At 48.7% G+C, this 21,133-nt stretch overlaps 5 protein-coding genes across 5 annotated transcripts; 3 read left to right on the top strand and 2 right to left on the bottom strand.

The window, feature by feature from the left end:
- Positions 1-5,007: 5,007 nt before the first annotated feature.
- Positions 5,008-5,332, top strand: J4E82_011500 (uncharacterized protein; the record flags this gene model as incomplete). The annotated part of the gene is made up of 2 exons (XM_051737704.1): positions 5,008-5,013; positions 5,081-5,332. The coding sequence occupies 2 exons, from the start codon at positions 5,008-5,010 to the stop codon at positions 5,330-5,332; spliced, it is 258 nt and encodes an 85-aa protein (XP_051582541.1).
- Positions 5,333-10,722: 5,390 nt separating this feature from the next.
- On the bottom strand, positions 10,723-11,221 carry J4E82_011499 (uncharacterized protein; the record flags this gene model as incomplete). Its single annotated transcript, XM_051737703.1, is given in 2 exon segments — positions 10,723-11,196; positions 11,213-11,221. 2 exon segments carry the CDS (start codon positions 11,219-11,221, stop codon positions 10,723-10,725), a joined length of 483 nt encoding a protein of 160 aa, XP_051582540.1.
- A 902-nt stretch (positions 11,222-12,123) lies between these two features.
- Positions 12,124-13,935, bottom strand: J4E82_011498 (uncharacterized protein; the record flags this gene model as incomplete). Its single annotated transcript, XM_051737702.1, has 1 exon — positions 12,124-13,935. One exon carries the CDS (start codon positions 13,933-13,935, stop codon positions 12,124-12,126), a length of 1,812 nt encoding a protein of 603 aa, XP_051582539.1.
- Positions 13,936-16,207: 2,272 nt separating this feature from the next.
- J4E82_011497 (uncharacterized protein) lies at positions 16,208-16,554 on the top strand (the record flags this gene model as incomplete). The annotated part of the gene is made up of 2 exons (XM_051737701.1): positions 16,208-16,248; positions 16,293-16,554. The coding sequence occupies 2 exons, from the start codon at positions 16,208-16,210 to the stop codon at positions 16,552-16,554; spliced, it is 303 nt and encodes a 100-aa protein (XP_051582538.1).
- Positions 16,555-19,359: 2,805 nt separating this feature from the next.
- On the top strand, positions 19,360-20,552 carry J4E82_011496 (uncharacterized protein; the record flags this gene model as incomplete). The annotated part of the gene is made up of 2 exons (XM_051737700.1): positions 19,360-19,491; positions 19,539-20,552. 2 exons carry the CDS (start codon positions 19,360-19,362, stop codon positions 20,550-20,552), a joined length of 1,146 nt encoding a protein of 381 aa, XP_051582537.1.
- Between the last annotated feature and the right edge of the window lie 581 nt (positions 20,553-21,133).

Genomic DNA, 21,133 nt, shown 5'->3' with positions numbered 1-21,133 from the left:
GTTTGCGAGGCTGGCAATGTAGAGTGGCTAAGTGCAGACAGTATCAGAATAGCGTATCGGGACGCTTCAGAGTGGAAAGCATTGAATGGAGCGTTTTTCGATCTGCTCAGGGAGTGTGGCATTCCATACAGCGTCCTGTCCCATGCTATCAAAGATTTGGGGCAGAGAGTAGCACTGGTGAGCCGGTTTATAGAGAACGAGAAGAGCAGGTTGTATATGGAGCCTGTTTCTCTCTGAATCTATCCGTGTTGCATGATCAAGCCTCGAAGCCTTCCCGAGGGTTATTCTGCAACAGTTTCCAGCTGAATTTACGCATCTGTGTCCTTTACCATCTGATTCTCTTTGACTACATCTCGATAAAGTCTTAGCTTCCAAATGTTTCAAGCCGGATGAAATGTTGGCTTACTTAATGCTCACTCAATCTAGAGGTATCTACGCTCCTCGATGTCTTCATCGTATCTTTCTTCCAATTGCGAGTACTCGATGGTCTAAGGCGGATCCTTTCACAACAGCCAACAACCTTCTATATAGCCGCTCATGCGACTTCTGAGTGATAGATCGTCAATCGGAAGGTTGAGAAAGTGGTTAGCAGCACAGAAGATTTGATGCATTTCAAACAGATTCCGTACCAATCCCGGCATGTGAAACCCCCGATACACCATCTTCCGGCAATAGTCGTTTCAAATAATCCTGTCGCTTCTTCGAACGAAAAGTTGACCAATATGACATTTCTTCGCAAAAAATGGTTGTTGATACCACCAGACACATCTCGACACGAACCCCTTTTTGACACAAAGACCAGTCGATAGTCAGCTACTTTTGTTCGGCAAATTGTAGCCACAGTTGCTTAGACTGTATCAAGCAAGCCTTCCCCCAACAACTCCTCCAACGTACATCGAAGCGCGATCGATGCGACCAGCTGCTCCTCCCAGTGGGTATTTGTGATGATAAAAACTCAGACTGTATCTCCATGGAAAAGCCTTTGCAAGCACTTGCATGCCATGATTCACATTATCTCGATATCTGGTCAGCGGCTCTTGGCACATGGTTGTGAGATTTCTCCCTTTGCCAGCCCTGCATGCTAGAAAGAGTCCGTCAAACTGCGTATCTGGCCTTTGTGGCCACAATGCTATTGTGAGGTAAGTTAATACTTTCAAAAATGACTTCATGCAATGCACCTTGAACATTTGCGCCGCTGATGTCTGATGATTGCACAAATGCTATCGCATCGGCGATGGTGGGACCGCGCACCGGTGTATGCATGCGGAAAGCCGTGGTGTTACAGTGGCTTACGGGGTCCTTCCGCACAGAACCAATCAAGGGACCGGTTTTCAGCACCCAGCCACAAAGCGAGATTTTTAATGGCGTTCATCAGAGGCTCCTACCGATCGATTCATCGACCCTCTGCCCGCCTTGGTTGTCAAAGACAACTGCCTCAAGTTCGCAGCTACATGGATGAGACAAATAGAGTTGATCTTCCAAAGACGGTCAGCCCTCTGGCCAGTCACAATCGCCCTGTATTGGTGTAGCACGTCATTGGAATGCAGCGTCATATGATCATTGCTGCGCATGACGCTCCATGCAGCGACTTATGATTGAGCAGTCTCAATCCACGTGACGGGCGAGCGCGAATCATAGGAGATCTTTCCACATTTCATTAGTGGAAACATTTTCAAAAAAGCGGCTTCCATTTGGTGTGTCTTTCAAATGAGTGTTCGATTGGCGTTATTGTGTCATCGTGGCTACTTCACGGATGGTGGTATCATACTTATGCTCAGACGCCAAGCTATACCACGCGACTGGGTAATGATAGATAAGCGTTCTACAGGCTGTCTTCGACCATGCTTCTCTTTTCTCGTCGTCTCTCAGCAGCTGCGAATGATCATGGAATCCGTACAACGCAAGATAGGCTATGATTTCATACACGATGACTATCTTGTCAACGCTTTTGTTGCAGCCCACAGAAGCGGAGACAACAGCATTGCGCATGATGGTAATCGGGGGATGGCCCGAATTGGACAAATAGCCGTGGAGATGGCAGAAACCTGCTATGCTGTTGTGGTCGAGAAGGCACGTCTAAGTAAGCAGTCTCCCAAGGTGGACAAGCTACCACATCTTAACACGCGCAGCTGACATCAATCGTCGTAAATATTGGTGGAAAGACAAGAAAAAAGTCGCAAAAGCGTGTGAAGCCTTGGGACTTGAGTTCCATATCGTCCGGAGTGATCGACAGATCGGACAAGTGCTTTCCCCGGAAGTGTTGAACTACGCACTCAATGCTGTGATCGGTGCAGTCTGGCTCGACTGTCAAGCTCAAAACAGAAACATCAACGACACTTGTGATACGGTTTCGGGAATTTTGAGTCAGATCGAGTCCATTCTTAATCTGTCTACGACGGCGAGTGGCGATCAAGTTGGGTTCCCTATCGCTGCAGATGATGCATCAGTCTTTTCAACGAGATCAGCGACAAACGAGATATTGGACAGCAATCTAGGAAGCGACTTAGACACGGAAAAAGCTTCAGCTACTTTTGAAACGTACGAATCATTTACTGTGTTTCCACCAGACGCTTTCTCGGAAAGTCTCGACGATCTCGCGGCCAGACAATCGCCGCCCCAGCAGTCCTTTTCGGAGCAACAGTCTTCTCCAAGATATGATACCGTAGAGCACAATATTCAAGGTGACGACCAGCGAAACATATTGCGCTCGTTATCGTCTAGCAGTCAGGGTATGGGCGCACAATCTGTTTTCTCGGTCGAGCAGGAAACAGTCATAGAGCCGACAATCCCTGGTGCAGCTGATACCAGCGTATCTATCACAGCGTCGAAACGAGCCTTGGCCGGCAAGGGTCTAAGGGACCTGGTGGGGACACAGTTCGCATGCTCTTCGCAGAGAAAGACCAAACGTGTCCAAACCGAAAGTGACAAAGCCAGCGCAGTACTTGAGTCATTGCTTGACGCAGAACGAGGGAAGATTGATGCGTATCCAGGACCAGGGCGTACCGAACTACTCAGACACCTAGAGTATCCACAAACCACTCAACTCAAGGATCCGTGTCATCTATTCCACTTTTTGTACTTGGCAGTTGGTAGCTGGGATACTCTTGCCGACTTTGCAAGTCAGCTTCAAAATGCCAGGGAAGCGCGGCGGTCATTTGTCCTTCCGTTCCCTGGTTCTTCGACTGCCTCGATGGTATTCGATATGATGTGTCGACTTGACTGCGAGCGGACCACTTGTATCCTCTTGAAACGCTATTACGCCGTACAGCTTTTAGAAGAAGGGCAGAGATTCTCTCAGGCAGATGAAAGCATGCATCTAGAGACTATGGAGACTTTTGCGGTCGGAAATGCTCAGAAAGGAAATCCTCAGGTGCTGCGAGATGCCGCCGAGATCAAGTATCTGGTTTCCAAGATTGCCCCCGGTGTAGAAGACACGTCCAGGGAATACTCTACAGTTTATTCCAAAGTCAAACGTTTTCGACAACTAGGCAAACGACTGCAGATATTGACAAAGCCCTTTGGAATCGGCGTGTTAGCCCTCTTACCTTCCGGACCGTCTTTTCCTTGCTTCTCTTTGACAGATCACATGTGAATGCGCTATCTGCTACAGCACTGCTAACTTGGCTAATTGAAATAGGCTCTCCAATATTAACAAGAACGATCTCACTGATTTCGTCATATTGTTGGACAAAAGGCAGGGCCGGCTTTTGAGGAATCTAAGCGGTGCTGTTGCGCCGATTCTGTCAACACTTGCGGCCTTCCACCAAGGTCACTATATAGGTCCTCCACCCAGTCTTACAGGCGTAGAAGACTTGAAAGATATACCCAAAGCGTTGCTTACGCTGTCAACCAGCACCATAGACATACGTTCATAACTAGGAAGACAACTCGCGCGACCGTGATGGGTGGCGGAGCATACGATCAGTATAGCCATGATCAATACAAGCAATCACCGAGGATAAATTCGCCGAGCCTTGACGAACAACTTTTCTCAGATACTCTATGTTCAAGTCTTCAAATACATAATATTATATGTATATAAATAAGTAAATATAAACACCTGGGCTTATCTATCTGTAAACTCGGTGCTGGAACAGCGCAGCGACCATGCACACATTAAGGCTGTTATGAAGATGTATCATTCACAATCATCATTCCACGACATGAAGTTCGAACAAATGAAATAAGAGTCAATATCTGACAAGAACATCTGACTACTTTGCCTTTGATAGGTGATGACTTCGCCAATATGAGCTCGATGGAGGCGTGCAAATTGCAGTATGCATCGTGGCAGACAGAGAAAAGGTGGAGACACGCCGCAAGGTCGATGCTACAGGCCACTTTAGAAAACCTTGAGGAAAACAGGATTCGCTGAGAGCTTTATAAGTGTCTTGTCAGAGAGTTGTCAGTACAGATTTCGGTATCACCGACAAGATGTGAGTGGATTCATAGCCGATGTGGAAAAATCCGTGACTGTGATGTAAGATCGTGATTCTAACTGATATTGAGTACGCTGAGTTCTTTGATATCTCGGACAACTATCAGGGTGAACTACTTCACGGTTTCGGCAAAACTGTTCTCCTCACCGTGTAAGCTCTGACTCTTGGAGGTATACACGAATGGAGACTTTTCGAGATAGGGAAGGTAACAGATGATGATATCATAGAGTACCCGAAGGGCTCATCAGTATACATCGACTCAGGCTTCAGAGCGGCGAGAGCATGCAACAACGTCTTCATTTCTGTGGCATCGATGCTAAGACAGAGTCTTATCAGAAGCTTGAGCTCCCGGAGATGCAGTCCTGGATGCGCTCATCTTCGCTTTTCTCTCGCGCTGCCTATCTGAGTTATCCCAAGGACAGATGACTCGCATCAAAGCAGCTCGTAGAAATAAGAATGTACTCGGCTATCTTTGTCTTCACTTCAGCATGGACAGAAATCTAGTCCGCATCGAAATGGGTTCAAATCACCGCCCACGCGAGGTGCGATATCGCGAGAAAGTGCCACTATGGCAGTCCATGCGTCACCATTCTCTAGACGTGGTACAAGCTCATAAGAACGCTAGCCACACGTTTGAACAGTGCGGTGCTGAAATACAAAATCTCCTCAGCTACGGTGCGACATATCTGTGGAAACTGTTGGCCCGCTTGGACCCTGAAAAGTTCTACTCCGATCTGGTGGAGAGCTTCTTTGGTGCGATACTCGCTGGTTCACAGAGCGAGCTTTCAGAATGCGAGAAGTTTTTCGAGCGCATCGGTCTGAGATACTACGCCGCACGTATGGCGAGAAAACTTTGGACGTTATGTATCCGAGAGATGAATTACAAGGCCTGATCGGCTATTTGAAGCTTGATATCGACATCCAACCGGTGTATTCGGGCGACGAGCGTGAAATCTTTATATCCAGCGTCAGAGTCGAAGGGATCATGATTGCTGAAGCCCAAGGATGCATCACCGAGGATGAGGCTTGTGTAAGTAGTATACAAGCAGCTGTCGCTTTTCTTCGTTCGCAACAGGAGGTTAGAGAACGTCAGGCGTGACGTGGTAGGGAAAGAGGACTTCTGGCTGCAAGCCTCCAGAGTCCCTGCTAGATCTATCCTTCAGACCTTTACTGGTTACACCGTGCGGCGACCTTCACATAGAATGAGCTATGATGACACATTCAGCAAAAAAACATACATTTCCCTCAAACTAACCTGTCTATGACACCTGCACTCGACTGTGCGACACAGATCTTCTGATGCTCAATGTGAATGATCAGAGTAACTCGGACATGGTAAAACATAGCCACGGCAAAAGCGATAGTGTCGATAGAGAGCTATGGAAGTGACAGGGCACCATGTTGCTATGGGTGAAGTTTCGCGTTAGTGATTTCCATTCCACTCAAAGCAATTTGCTTTCCAGAATCATACCCTTGAGCCCGCTCTGCTCTAACGGTAATTTGTTCGAGTGGTTAGGGCACCAGCATAGCCGATTCCGCGTATGCATTCCGATGGCTAACATGGCATCATGAAAGTTGTAATGTTTGTTACTGATCAGATCGCATAGTATCCTCGCAGTCTATGATCATGATATGAAGATAACGGACGCTGAGCGGGAGTACTTGATGTGAGTCGTTCGTGCCGCTGAAGCCAGTTGTGGGATGAGGTCTGATGGCACCAAGGTCCCAGCCGGATGCAGAGAGTTTGGGTGAAAACTCCTCCATCGTCTTGAGACAAACGTTCTAGGAGAAAAAACAATCGATGGCACGTTCAGAATACCGGAGCAATGAGAATATCTCGGTGGTGCACTGATGGCGATCTTTGATGTCATATATGCCGCGCTAAGCTGTATTTGGCTGTTTGCGAACATGAGTTATCGCAATGCCCACCTTAGGTTAGCGTCGCCGTTTGTAAAGCGATATCCTCACTGCGTTTGCTTAGTTCTGGAACACATTCGTGAACAGTTCAGTGTGTTGACCATAGCACACGATTCGATTTCCTTGGTTGCTTCCTGCATCGGACCTGTGGAGCTGGGGTTATGACGCGTTGAGGTTACACCGGTCTCAAAGTTGTAGTGTTCGGGCGGCTCGACCGTCAGACTAGCATGACGCCATCCATCGCCACGTCGTCAGTTTTTCACTTGATCACTTCACCCAGCTACATTTGCGCCTTCGCACACTTCTAATTCTCCGATCATTCAACGCGCTCTGTTTCGAGAATGACGAAACGGAAGAGAGTCTCGGAGAAACGCCCCATGACGGCTTCTGTATCGCCCAAGCGTCCACGCACTAACTCGCAAGAACGTCTGCTCAGCCGATTCTTCGAACCCCTCGTCCTGCTGTATACGCTTGGGCCTACGAGGAGAGATCACGTGCACTTTGCAACACCCTCACGGGAAAGCATTGCACGTCTGCCCCTTTTGGACCTCAGGAGGATCTTCTTGAGTGAATTGGCGTATATGTGCGACTACGACAAAGGCGGTGAGACCGTGACAGCGATTGGACTGCAGTCTACCCCGCAGAAGCACATATTCTGGATTGCGTCCAATGCGGGTCCGAAAACGAAGATGATTGAATTTCTACGGTTACTTCTGACACAAGTCGTTGATGCGTCTACTTCCCTTGATACTGCAGACCACGCTGCGAGACTGGCATTGCAGTGCATTGCTTTCGCAACTCCAAGGATTAGGAAATACAGGAGCCATCTCGAATCTTTACTTCGAAAAAGTGTGTCTTATCTTGCTAGGACAAAGCAAGTGGTTGGTGAGTTTAGTCCAGTGTTTGTACACTCCTCGCTTATACTCAAAATTGCTACAGAACCCGGTCTCCTCAAATGGTTACAAGAATGGGAGCATACGAACAGTCTCTTAGATCTGTGCCGCTCTGCACATGCAAGTCGAAAATCAAATTTCATGCGTGTCCTTGGTAGACTCAGCGCAGAGCCCGCTTATGGGAGCAGTAGAGACGCAATACACACGGTTTTTGGCATGATCAGACACTACATTGGGAGGCTTGGCTATCATTTTCAAGCAGCCGATACGTTAGTCTCATGTGCACCGAGTCTTCTTTACTTGTTTCACGATTACGAGGTTTGCAGCGTCCCTGCCCCAGCCAAGTCTGCTATGCCTCCACCGGACCAGCTGACAAGACTGGACAAAGTCCTCAAACGCATGTTACCAGCCAACTGTCCCGAACTTGAGCTCTATCAGCAGGCTCTCACAGATATGGAAGCTCATCATCAGCTATTCAGCCGCTTCATGGACAATTACGCTAGGCCTGGTCGGACTTCTTGTGTTCACGCCGAAATCCAAGTCTTGGAACATTTCTATGCACAAGACATACATTTTGCATATGATGACCCGTACGTTGCCTGCAGTAAACCGGCGTGTTACTGTTGCCTGCTGTACTTCGACATCATCCAAAACAGGTAGTAGAGCCTGTGTCTTATAACAAAATCTACCTAAATTGGCGGCCACCTGATCTCAGTGTACCAGTCGGATCGCTCAGTGCAAACCACCAGCGGGATATCCTAAATGCCATGAATCAGGAAATTCGAAAGGAAGCTCTGCAACAACTTCATGGCAAGACCGCACGTACGGCTTGGCATCCCGATTCACTCACTGGTGTCACGTCTGAGCAAGCAGAGCAATTTGTAGAAGAAGCAAGTGACTCTCTAGGCATACCGGCTGAGAATTTAGTGAAACACAGACTCATAAAACATCTACACGCTTGGGAGCCTTCGGGAATTTCTCCAGTCCACGCGGTGGTCGAGGAAGGTAGTAGATCGAATCTCTGGAGGGCACCTTTGACGACGTTATCACGGACGGTACTTCACAGTCTCTACAACCACCTCCAGAAGATCTTGTCAGTGATTCTGGAGATAGTGTTGGAATTCTGCTTGGAAGATGATTGACTCTGGGATTTACAGGTTTTCTGCGTTGTTCTCAACTTGATACTGATGAAATACACTGTAGGTCTCTCAGAAGAGTTGACTAAAAAAACCTTCTTTGCTGTGCAAGATATCCTACGAGGATTCATCTCTTATGCGTCGTTCCCGTGTTCAGCTACTACGTGAATACCAGCTTAGCGCGTAAAGCAGGATTCTCTGTAGGAAGTGTGCTTCACAGGCTAGTAGAAGGCTGGAGAAGCCGGTGCTTCGACGAAAACCGTAGTCGACAAGACTTTGTGCTTCTTCGATCTGGGTTCACACTACCAGAGACGAACTGTGAGGCAAAATACTATATTGGCGAACATTTACCTAAAGGGACAGGATGTTTCATGACAAGCATTCGAAGACCTTGACGGGTATGCACAATTTTGCTTTCAAGCGGAAAAAGACCGGGCGTTTAAGGCTAGTAAGTTTGCTATGCGATCTATGTTGCTAAAGTTTGATCGTTCTGATCTCGCCTGCTGATGCTGTGCTGGATAAGGTAATGCCTCAGATAGGGTAATGCCTGATTTGCCCTACCAAAACCACCACAAGAATCAGCCTGTGAAACAGCGCCCGATCGCAATTGCCGCCAGTGTTTTTTACGTGCCGACTTGAAAATGATATAACGGCCGTCACCTGCTCTCATGTAGCTCGTAACTCGATATTACGTCCAAATCGAGATTGGATTCGAGGCGGGCTCGCTGAGCGAGCGGATAGCTGCACGATACCACAACGGTTACTAATTCAAGACCTCTCGATTTTGACTTCGTATGAGCTTGAGGGCTTTTTGTCCTACTCTGTTGAAGGGCTTTGATGGCTTGTCGAAGTCGCTGTGCCCCTGTTCGGGTCGTTTGACCAACTACCCGCTCGGCAGCTTTTTGAGCTCTCTTCCTTTCTCCCAGAAACCTCACTTCCTGTCACGCCTGATGACTCGCGTTGGTCTTGTACGCTTTGATCGGCTTTGGTGCTTTCCAAGCCTCGATCGCGGCAGCCTTCTGTTGCTTCAATCATTCGGTGTTGCAATCTTCCTGCTTCTACACAATGCGAGAAGCTTGCATCTTTCGTAGTGATCGGGCTTCAACTCTGCTATGGTAATGATTGGGTTGCTCAAGTGCTCCAAGTAAAGATTGCTGCTTCCGATGCCAGTAGTCGATCGGGACCTTTCGTAATTTTTCATACACGCGCTCAACAAGTCTAGGCAGGGCAGATATCCTCATGGTAGTTACAATCAGTTTTGAGTTGCTCCTTCTCGCTCTATCATTAGCATCACAGTCAATTGGCTGCGTGATCTGTCCTCAACTAGAAGCACCGAGGCTGGATGACCCGCTACCGCTCTCGATAGCCACAAATCTGAACGTGACGAACACTTTTGCTGGATAGCATGGTTAAAGTAGTCGGTCTCCGTCTCCCACCTAGCTGATAAGAATTGAGTCCATCATCTCGCCTCCGGAAGGGCACATACGACGTGCTAAGCTACAGAATTATAGTGCTATCACATTGCTCTAGAGGGTATCTCTTACCTGTATTAGTTTTGTTACCATTCTGGAGCTGTGGCTGTTGAGCTCTGCAACGAATGGCAGTTTCATCGAAGAAGAGAAACTAGGGTGGCGAAGCAGACCCGTGCGGCTTCAAGAACGCTGAGAGAGTTGCAGAAGGAGAGGGTTCGTAAGCTGAACAAGCTCGCAGGAACCTTGGGAAAGATGCGCAGACAGCCAAGAAAAGCCGAAGAAGGAAGGGAAAAGAACATAGAAGAACTAGTGGCAAAGCTAAGATAGCCGAGAAGAACGAACTGAAGAAGGGAAAGGCGAGTCACAAGCTTGAGAAATATATCGTGGATCATCGACGCTAAAGACACGCTCAATGACTTCTTGGATCTACTCCCGCGAGATGTAAGACGTTGCATTGGTCGCTTGCCAATACGTTGCTCTCTCTAGATGGGGATCATCACTAGTGATATGTTGCCACATTTTGGTGTTGTATATATGAGAAGAGCGAAGATGTACGATAAGATATAGAAATTGCACCGTGAATAGTCAGTACTTTCCGAAAACGTATCTAGTGAGATTAAACACGTCTAGTCTGCACGGGCAGGTGAAGGGACGCTTTTTCTCAAATGATTCACCTTCGACCACCACCACCCGTGAGCTGACTGATGTCTATCATATTCATAAAATAGCTCTTTCCAGAGTCACCTGACTCCATCTCACGTAGTAGCCTCCGCATCCCTGCACCGTTCTGACCCATCGGTCCTACCCCATATACGGCTTCGGCGAGCATTCGTAGTTGCATCGGTGCTTTATCATCCCCGTAATGCTAAATCATCTGAGCCTTAGTGACCTTCTTTCTCACGTCGTTCCATTCCCCGCTCTCAGCAAACTTCTCGCACCCGCGGTGGTGTTCGGCGGTCCACCATGGTGGCAGCAAGCCCTCCCTGGTGTCTGCCAGAGAGAGAAACTTCTTGAAAGGCCTAATGCTTGAAGATGTACCAGTGTAAATGCTGTCGGGCATAGGTTTGTCTTCAAGTTTCATGTCGTCCTCTGAGCGCATGCGGAATGCGTCGATGAGTAGTCTGTAAACGTCTTTCTCAGGTCGACGGCATAGATATGTCCCTTCATCCAGAAGAGTGAAGGGATTTGGGACGTGCTGCTCGAGAGTCTTGAGGCGAGGTGCTGAGTAGCTGGTACGGTGGATGGCGTTAGGTGGGTCGTCAGCGCTGGTATCGATTTGTTGAGCGCAAGTCTTCTTGTGTGTCTTCCAGTCGGCTTTCTGACAGTCGGGCCCGCAGTACTCCGTGGTTTTACACCTTGAACATTGTTGGAGATTTGCCAGACTGCATTCAGTGGCTGATTTGTTGCAATGGGCACATCTGGGTGGCAAGTCACTCATGGTGATGGCTGCTTTTGACGATAAGTTCGGTCGGTGAAGTACGAAGAATGAGTGGAAGAATGTCAAGTGAAACGCAGTCTGATGGCAAGCTGTTTAATCGCAATGGAAAAAATCTTGAGGTTCGTGAGGTAGTGCGCTTGCTGAGACACAGGCTGAGAAAAGGAAGCGGGGGCGAAGCCAAGGCGCCGTCACCCCACCGTCTTCCTGCCTTTGTCTCCAGCCCGAAGGATGTGAGTACCGGTGTCCAAGCCAAGCGCTGTCGAAAATCTTGTTACTAATAACGTCGTGCGATGACCTTTGTATGAGCTCAACTGGGACGCTACAATCAATACAGCATACACGCCCTCCTAATATTCCATCTACAATACCCACACCCGCCCTTGCGACGACTGTCTAAGATACATCGGGAGTGGATTCACGTAGCGTCATATACTAGGCCTGATTCATCTCTCCATGTAGATCAGGTCTAGTTGGAACGATTGTAACTCTGTAACCCTTTCTCGGAAGTACCGGATCTTATCGATTAGAAAAATAACATCTGTGCGATGTAACCCACACATGATACGCTTATATTCAGGTGGACAATTAATCAAAGAGTGGAGCAAATCGGTATAGATGGAATTCATAGTGAAAGAAAATCCCTTCACTTCTTAGCACCAGCATGCTACTAGGTCAGGGGAATTATGGATAGAATAACATCGATGTTATCGAAAGATGTTACATGCCAGACTCCAATGGCCAGCGTATTCAACGGAAGAGTAACCCATAGTTATTCTAGACTTAACTGTTACTGCTAAATGGGGGTTCGTTTCGAAGCGATACGCCTTATCAGCGTTGGAGGATTCGCGATGCGGCTTCCAAATCTTCAATCTTATTCGACAAATTCACTCGCTGCTGTTTTGTCAATGATGATTCCCCTGCAATCATCTCCAGCCGTTCACCGTCCAGTTCAATAACCCATTCTTGTGTAAGCACAGCAAGAGGGCTTCTGGGTCCGGTGAGTAAGCAGTGATCGACCGCTTGCTGGTAGACGTTGTCGACGAATCGTTTCCTAGCCACCTCGTAATAAGACCACAAGATGTCGTGGATTTCTTCCTTGACTTGATCAACGTTGCTTTTGTTTATGGTCGTGCTTCTGACATCCTCAAGGTCCACGATGAGATTGTCAGAGACCTGGGCGGAATTGTGGAACCCTCTCTTGATCTCTTGTCGAGACTTTGCCTTCAACATAGCTGCCTTTCTATTTCCGCGAACGATCTGAAGATTCTCGTTGAAATAGTTGTTTACAGTGTATGGTTTCTTGTCTCTCTCCAAAGAAACGAGAAATGTTGCTTGATGTAATGCTGCTTTGTATTTCGTAAGCACTTCGTCGAGGATTGAAGCCCATATTTCCTCCCGAACGCATGAGTCTGCACAAAGCGTGTCTAGAGCAATCATCATGAAACGGTGGATGACCACTATGACACGGCTAACGTACATCTTGGCCATACATGGCCATTTGTCGGACTGCTCCCTGAAAGCGCTGGAAAGGATTGTTCCGCCGAAAATACCCAAGTCCACGCCGCGAGATTGCAAATAAAGCTTCTCGGTCCAGCTCGTTATGCCGCTTCTAGGGTTTTCGATATCGCTGTCCTTGCTGATGATATTATCAAGGACGCTGTACTCATCCAAGTCAATGTCTTCAAGAAGAATAGCCCTTTCTCGGGCATTTGCATCCTCCGACAGGTCATCTTCAACATCTTTGTCTGATTCATCGTCTTCCTCCTCCTCCTCATTCGACTCAGTCGTTTCAAAATGTCGTAGATGTGCCTTCCGCGCAAAGTCATAACCGAATGTTTCGGTGAGATTGGCTACGTATGTAATGATTCTAGGCTCTACTTTATCGAAGATAGCGTGAGAAGAGTATCGCGCACTTAGAGCAGCTTCGACGAGCTTCTGGAAACGTCTTGCTAGACTACTTAGAAACAGTCGCTGCTCTTTCTCTGTTTGGCGCGCCGGACCGAGGTCTTTCATATCTTCTTCGCAGTCAGATAGTTGCTTGCGAACATCTTTTAGGAGCTCCGGAAATTCCTTTCGGGTAATCTGACCCAAGAGCTCAGAGAGTCGTGCTTTCAGAGCGACTGCACCCAGGCGATCTTTGGGTAGTGTGCTCCAAGGTGTCTTGAGAAACATGTTTTCCGCTTCCGAAAGATTGAAGGCATCCACATCATCCGCACCTCGGCTCCGGACGATATAGTATCCAAGTGTGAGTGGTCTCTTTTTTCCTAGAACCAGATTGCAAATGTTAACTTGCGCGCTTTGCTCTGTTACCAAATCGGGCTTTGTCAATACACCTAGAGTACGCTCTCCGCTCTTGTCAAAGTCCTCTGCCATTGTAAGGATCTCCTGAGTGGCAATGTCGACATTGCTGGGTAGGACGGCAAGGATGATCGTACGGCTATGCCGTATGTAGCCTCGTACCATATTTTGGACAAGCTGAATGTCAGCTTTGGTTGTGATTCCCTCACTCGGGTTGCGGAAAATGCCCGGTACATCGATCACTGTTAAATAGTCCTCACCAGGACCGCATATCTCAATTTTCAGAATGTCCTCGCTGAAAACGGTTCCTTCGCACGAAGTAAGGTCGGTTCGAATCCCCATTCGAGCATTCACCTGTTCAAATAGTCAGTAATCGTAGCAGGCTATGAAGTATAATTTCAGGTCAAACCTACTTCCTTTAGAATTTCTCGCAGATGAGAGCGAAAGTCTTCCGTTGGTGGAATTTCTGGACGATAACTGGCGACAAGTCTCTTGTGATCATCAGAAGCATGAGGGCCAGCAATGATCTTTATATCCACTCGAGATTCGGGGTCACGGCGGGATGTGATTTGTGTTGCATACCGTGTACAAAGCTCCAGGTCGCGAGGGAACGGAACGCCTGTCAAGCCTTCGAGAAGAGACGACTTACCACTGCTTTGGTCGCCAACGACAACGAGCTATATGCGGCTTAACGAGGAGAGCAATAGAAGAACCTTGGCAGCTTACCTGTGGAAGGGGAACGTGTTGTCCAACATTTTTCTCGCGAAGTTGGTCTATCTTGCGAAGTAGAGCTGGGCTTGCTAGATGATTCGATTTCGATGTGTTCATATCGACTGCCGTCTTAGGTGGAAATGCACATCAGGCGTAAATTGAACGTAAGGCTGGAATGCTATAGCTCTCGCTGTATATAGACTCACTCTACATTGGCTATGATCTAGTGTGAGTAAGCAACGTAACGATCAGGATCTGCAATGAATTTTGCATTCCATGCACTCTAAATAATCCTAAATGCACTGCAAGCCGCTGCAAGGTTTGGCAAACAACCCTTAGGAGACCGGCTTACCCGGGAGTTGCACTCGGTACGCATATAACCCCAGCTGTTGGCCTTTCCTCATCAACTAAACCTTCTGTGTCTATCACGATCGCTGTTTTCTATTGCTCTAGAATCAGAAATTTGAAGCTCACTTTGCGAGTAATATCACCTCACCATCCGTTCTCGAACTAAACGACGATCTCGCTTGTTGATGCGCTTCGCGACCCGACGTTTAAGCGAAAATTCGAATCGTCGTGTCGTACAGCCGTTCTGCAAGCCTTCCTTTGTTGTTCATCATGCCCAGCAACTAGTGCTTATTGTTTGATAGCGTGGTGAACGCTCAGTGGCTCCTGTGTGCGGGGTATGCAGCCCAGACTATAGGACTGACTGATCATGTTTCTTAACCCGCTGGTACCCCATATATGATGTGTTGGATCAGTACCGTAGGTGGACACGTAATAGCTTACTCTAATCTTAACTTACTCTCTGCATCACCCTCTTGTTTCAATAAACAGGGTTCTACAGTAGGATAATGCACGAATCACTAGGATTTTTCTTTCTGTCCTAACATCGGCTGGACACCGATCAACGTTGGCAAGAAACACAGGCTTCAACACAATAGGCGCGATGGCTTGGGATTGCTGCAGTCAAGCACGCTGACATGCGCATCGTAGCTTACACAACGCGTATGATGGTTTTGTGACTCATCAAATTGCAGGAGACAGCTACCGGTACATACGGCCGCTCGCCTCGCAACGCATTGGCTAGCGTACCCGCCCAGCCGCAAGCCACGACATGGATTCGTCGTCTTCTTGATCGGTCTTGGCTAGCAGACGCCTCGAATCCGCCAACCCCGTGGTGTAGCTTCTGTCGCGTCGATGCAGGACATTGCAGACTTTGTCCGAGTAAGTTATTACGAGTTATACTACAAATTCACTCTAGGTGTAGCTGACAACTTTCTAGGGATAGGTATAATTATGGAAAGCATGTGACATTGTCGTCCCTATTTCCCTTGCATGCGCCTTAGACTATTGACTGCGCTACATCCTACGCCTGATTATATACCGGTCTTATCGCAGTCGACGGCAGCCGCTTTGGCAAGACGATCGGCAAGTTTTTAATGCTGTCTTGAAATCTGCTAGAACCCAATCTATGTGATCTTAATGCTTTTATTGACACAGCAACAGCACTACATAGTCCAGGAGCCAATGACATAATTGTGGCTGACGCTACAAGCCGTTCTGCATCGGCTGCGAAAGGCCAACGCGCATGGTATATGATGCCACCTTGCCTACGCGAACAGTACATCGCTCTATCCCCAAGTTCCTCCGCCCATTCTTTACCTGACTAGCCACGGTTGACATCCATACATTGCGACCGCGTTCTTGTACGTGGCTGCTAGGTTATCTATTCTTCTCAATGCCAGACAAAGCCGAACTCAAACGTCGAAGAGCATAATCACAGAGAGGCAAGGCTAGGACCCGCGTGAGGGGGAGGAAAGAATAAGCAGAATCGCGCGGGCAGTTTAGCAACAGCTGGCTCTTGGTTATCAGTCGAGCGTGCCAGCAACTTGTCGCCATGATGGAAGCACGCCCAATGAAATTGGCGCGGGACATCGCCAGGTACGCAGCCTCTAGATCCGCGCAACTGTGCCTAACTTGCACAGCTTGTTCAACGACACGAGATACTCCGACGCTACAGTCCTTATGAATGGCATAACACTACCTGTTCACAAATCCATCATCTGCACGCAAAGCGAATACTTCGAGAAGGCATTCCAGGATGTATTCGTTGAGGGAAGCTCGGGGGTGCTCACATTCAACAGTGGTAGTGAAGCTGCTCACTGGAGGGTGTTTGAGTACCTGTACACTGGCGACTATTCGGACGAGCTGTCGCGTGTTTCAGAAGGTACGGACTCTATTGCCTAGGCGCTCGATTTTTTAACGGCTACCAGATGATCCCGCGCTGCTCAAAGAGCCTCGAGTATACGCGCTTGCTAACGTGTTCTTCTTGAGGGACTTGAAAGCAATTGCTACGGCAAAACTTCAGCAAAAGTTACAAGATCTCTGGAAAAGCGACTCCTTTCCAGATTGCATTCGAGAAATATATGCGACTACGCCTGAGAGCGACTGCGCGATGCGATCTGCTGTAGTTGAGGTAGCGAAGGTTCACGCGAGAGAATTAGGCAGCAAGGACGTATTCAAGGAACTCATCCGCGAGGGCGGCGATTTTGCCGTTCAGTATCTCGAGGGCGCCATTTTCCCGCCGCCTCCCGTGAAGTCCCCTAACCTTCGTCCAACGGGCGGTCTCTTTGGAAGAGCATCTAGAAGTTACAGGACCTTGACATAGCAATGTGCCTAGTGCTTGAGCAAATTAGAAGCATGATTTGTCCTAGCCGCACGTCTTTGCAGGGTTGTCGTCGAGGAGCAACCTAGACGCGAAGGACACGAATTGACCAGACTCAACCCTTTCGCCCATTCTACGGTGGGGCGGGCACTATCGCAATCTCTTAAATGGGCTGCTCGCATCTCAACGTTCGTTGTACCTCGCTCGCTTTGAGCGTCCGCTTGGATTTGTTCCTTAGCTGCAGAAGCTCATACGGCTGAGTGACCATCCACCTTGATCACTTCTCGACGACGGCCGTGACTCCTCTAGCCGATACCTTGGACCAATCGATGGACCGTATTAGGCACGCGCCGCAGCACATCCTGATGCCATGATGATCGAGCTCGGCGTGACACAAGGCCTCCACGCGGCCGGCGCCGCTGCGGCATCTTTTGCACTTGAAATGGTAGCAGCGGCTTGACTGGGGGAAGAGTATAGCGACTTGGTCTGCCTGTCGCAGTCAAACGACCAATCATCGTGCCGTTTCATTACGGAACGCGTGGTATACCCGATCTTGACGTAGCCTTCGTTGACCTCGACTTCTTAGGAGTAGGTATACCTGTCACGAAGATCACAGGCATCTAGTGTCTGTTGATTTCGGCGCGGATCAGCTTGTGCGAGCGTGTAGGACTTGCGTCATGGTTGGTATGTTGGATAATATTGAAGCAGCTAGAGTTGTAGGCTTTGGACCAGTACAATGCCGGGTCGGCGTCTGGGCTAATGGTGTGGCCTGGTGAAGCTTGTGGGCTCGGCAAGGCCTGCACGACGAGGATGGCCCTTTTTGTCGTCAACAGAACCATGGCAATCAGGGAATCTTTTTGAACCCTTGGAGAATATTGAGGGTCGTTTGGTGCGTTGCTGGCAAAGGTCTGGCCGCCGAGCGGCACTGGCAAGGGCAATACCGCCATGATACTCTTCTTCTACGCCGCGACCCACGCGAATTGCCTCGAGCTTTGGTGGGTGTTGCAACTTCTATTTCACTCTAGTACCTTGAGTAAGAACTCGAGCTTGGCGTTGTCGAAGTATATTTCCTGCTTGATGAGCTTTTGAAGCGTTTTCTCGCAATTCTACACCTTCCATCCACCGATACTCCCCTCGCACGCTCACTCGTTGCCGTAGGCAACTCATTCGGCGCTCCTTTGGTCGGCCCGCATCGTGCTAGTGGCAGTGTAACAGCATGACGAGCTTGAGTACAGCGGGTTCAAAGTCCGGAGGGGCGCGCGTCAGGCCCGTCGTGCACAAAAGCTGCGCATCAATGAAGTCCTTGTTGCCGTCTATCACAAAGCGCTTGCATTCTGTATCCCTGAGCGTCTGGGCGCCGCATTACTAGCTATTAATGTGGAGGTCTCTCTTGAGTGCGGCGAGTGTGCGTGATGGTGGGCTTCCTGCTGCCGGATTTTTGGTGGTAGTGGTTTGCGGCGTTAATCTAGTATGCGTGGTTAATGTCGCATTCGTTGCTAGTGCATATATTGGTTGCGATAAGGCTTGAACGTCCTTAACGGGTTGTGAGGACAACGTGGTTCACAAGGCCGCAGAAGATACGATGGGGATGATGACTGGCTTGCGAGCTGAAGGAGGCGGACTGCTGGGAGGGGTGGGCAGTATCGAAGCTATCGTCATCGCCGTGCTCCTTTTGCTCGCAGGAGTCTTGGGTGGTGTTGGATCGATTGGATTAGAGGTGTTCCAGGGCATGGCAACGCCACTTCGTGTCTAGCCAGTATTCCATCACTTATACATCCTGCATCGTTCAGAGTGCTGTTAGGGTATATTCGTCAAGCTCACACGCCGACAGACATGTATAGTTTAGTAGGTTGCCTCTTCAACACCCGGATAACCAATCGTTAGCCGCTATGATTATGAGAAACACACCACTACCCAGGATCACACAGCATAGTGCTCAAAAAGCTTCGGTATCGCAAAAACTTGCAAGTCTATCTGTTGTCCACTTTCGCATGCACAAAAGACTCCTCGCCGTTGACAACTTCCCTCCATAGAGCACTGACATGGATCTCAGTTGCATCAGGCTGATTTGACTGATCTCATATTATCAACGTCAGGGAGGCGTTGTTCATGCATGCGCTGTACACAGTCTCTTGGCGTGGGATCCTCACGTCGTATAGCCTCCTGCGTACCCCGCAGCTGGATATAAACCTCTACACGTGAAAACGGGGCCCTTACGACAACGGTGTTCGAAGCACAACACCCAAGATACTGTGTAACTGTTGAATGAGTTGGCGCGTCCGTTCTTCTATCATCACTTTGTCGTCTTCTGATAACCTTCCTCCGGTCTCGAACGCTAGACGTTTCCCATTTAGTTTTCCAAACTTCGATTCAGCAACACTCCAGCCATGAACCTAGACCTAGAGGCCATGATGCGCAGCACTTTGCCACCTGAGGAGACCTCGGTGTCGGTGATCATCGCACAGTATCTAGCAGAAAACAGTCAGATTTTTAAAGAACTAATTGATCTCCGGTTGAAGGTATCTAAGACGAAAGGATATCAAAGCCTCTACTTACATTCCTTTAGGGCTGGAATACCTCCGAGGGCGATCGATATTTCCAAGCTCGTCGTGCACAATCCGACAACGCCAACAGAACGCAGAAGCGACTGCAAGGCTTCTTCAAGATGACATGCGAGATCGGACAGGAAATGGATGAGAACACATCAGTCATTACCCTCGCGGCAGGTGATCGGGGTCAGTCCCCAAGAGTCCTGGATATCGGCATGGCCCCGGGTGGGTTCGCTCAGACTGTGCTCCGTAAACATCGCGATGCCAAGATACTGGGCATCACGTTGCCATCAGAGATGGGAGGTCTGCGAGTCATGCTGCCAGGATGGAGGGACAGTTTAAAGATTCGTATAGAATTCGCCGATATCACGATGCTAGCAAACGAGATGGGACGGCCAGCAACATCCATACCAACTCAACACCCGGACATCGCAAAATTTTCTTCACAGCGACCGTTCCAGAACGAGACATTTGACCTTGTGTTCTGTGGCGCGACGGGCGCAACGACTCGACGTGCGGGTGCTGGTGCTGAACATCATGAGCCGCACAAGAGGCTACGATTGGCCACGAGTCAGTTGGTCTTCGCACTTCAGCGTTTACGCAATCAAGGGTCACTGGTCCTAGTTATGCACAAGCCAGAATCATTCGATACCGCTGAGGTCATCCGCACGTTCACAAAGTGCTCAAGTGTGCGCCTTTTCAAGTCAAAAACGAAGCATGCAATCACTTCTTCCTTCTATATGGCGGCCATGGGGGTGGACAAGCAGAGTGAAGGGATACAATCAGCTATTGTTGAATGGAAGAAACAATGGGAGGATGCAACGTTCCAGTCAGATGATGCGCTCTCGACTTGTCCCCGCGTATCTGAAGATCAAGTTCGCGAGATGCTGGCAGAGTTTGGACCACAGCTTATCGATCTTGCCACGCCACTTTGGAAGATTCAAGCTGATGCTCTTCGAGCTTCTCCGTTTCTCAAAAAAATCAAACAGCACGAGCTAAGCGAGGTCTGCAGCCGCCTCAACAATGAGTAATGGTACTCATTGATCTTACCTCCTAGCGACTGCGCTGTGTTTGGAACACAGTGGAACATAGTGTTCCACTAGGATTGAGCTGGTTCCGGTAAGGAGCTATAAGGAGCGATAACAAACGAGGCAATAGGGTCAAAGAAGTTAGCGTTAGCTGTTCAACATACAAGAAATTTGGAGAAGCTGTTTTGTGTAGAATTACCACACGGTCTAGGGTTTTTGCTGATTTTTCGAAAGCTGCCCTGGCTGTTGAGACATCGATGTGCAAAAGGTGAACGTGAAGTTTCGATCTTCCTCACGATTAACTCCGTCACAATATACTCAGAGTCAGTCGCGACAATCCGAGCCACAGCCTCGCTGTTAGGATGTTTGTCATAGGTCTTAGCGCGTAACTTGAAGCCTGATATTGCTACACATACTTCCGCCCGCTCATTCGATCATAGTAGAAGGTTACCTACCATGTAACATGGTTGGCAAGCGAGTGAGCCAGGCAAGCGAGTGAGCCACCCCACCAACTTTGCGCAACCTACGACCTCAAATCACTTATGGCTCTACCTACCCCAACTCAAAACGCCTCTCGTGAGGCT

Source organism: Alternaria postmessia (genome assembly GCF_024291825.1).
Source record: "Alternaria postmessia strain BMP 2775 chromosome Unknown scaffold_214, whole genome shotgun sequence".
Taxonomy (NCBI): domain Eukaryota; kingdom Fungi; phylum Ascomycota; class Dothideomycetes; order Pleosporales; family Pleosporaceae; genus Alternaria; species Alternaria postmessia.
The sequence above is the reverse complement of the archived record's forward strand: the minus strand, read 5'-3'. Positions and strand labels throughout refer to the sequence as shown.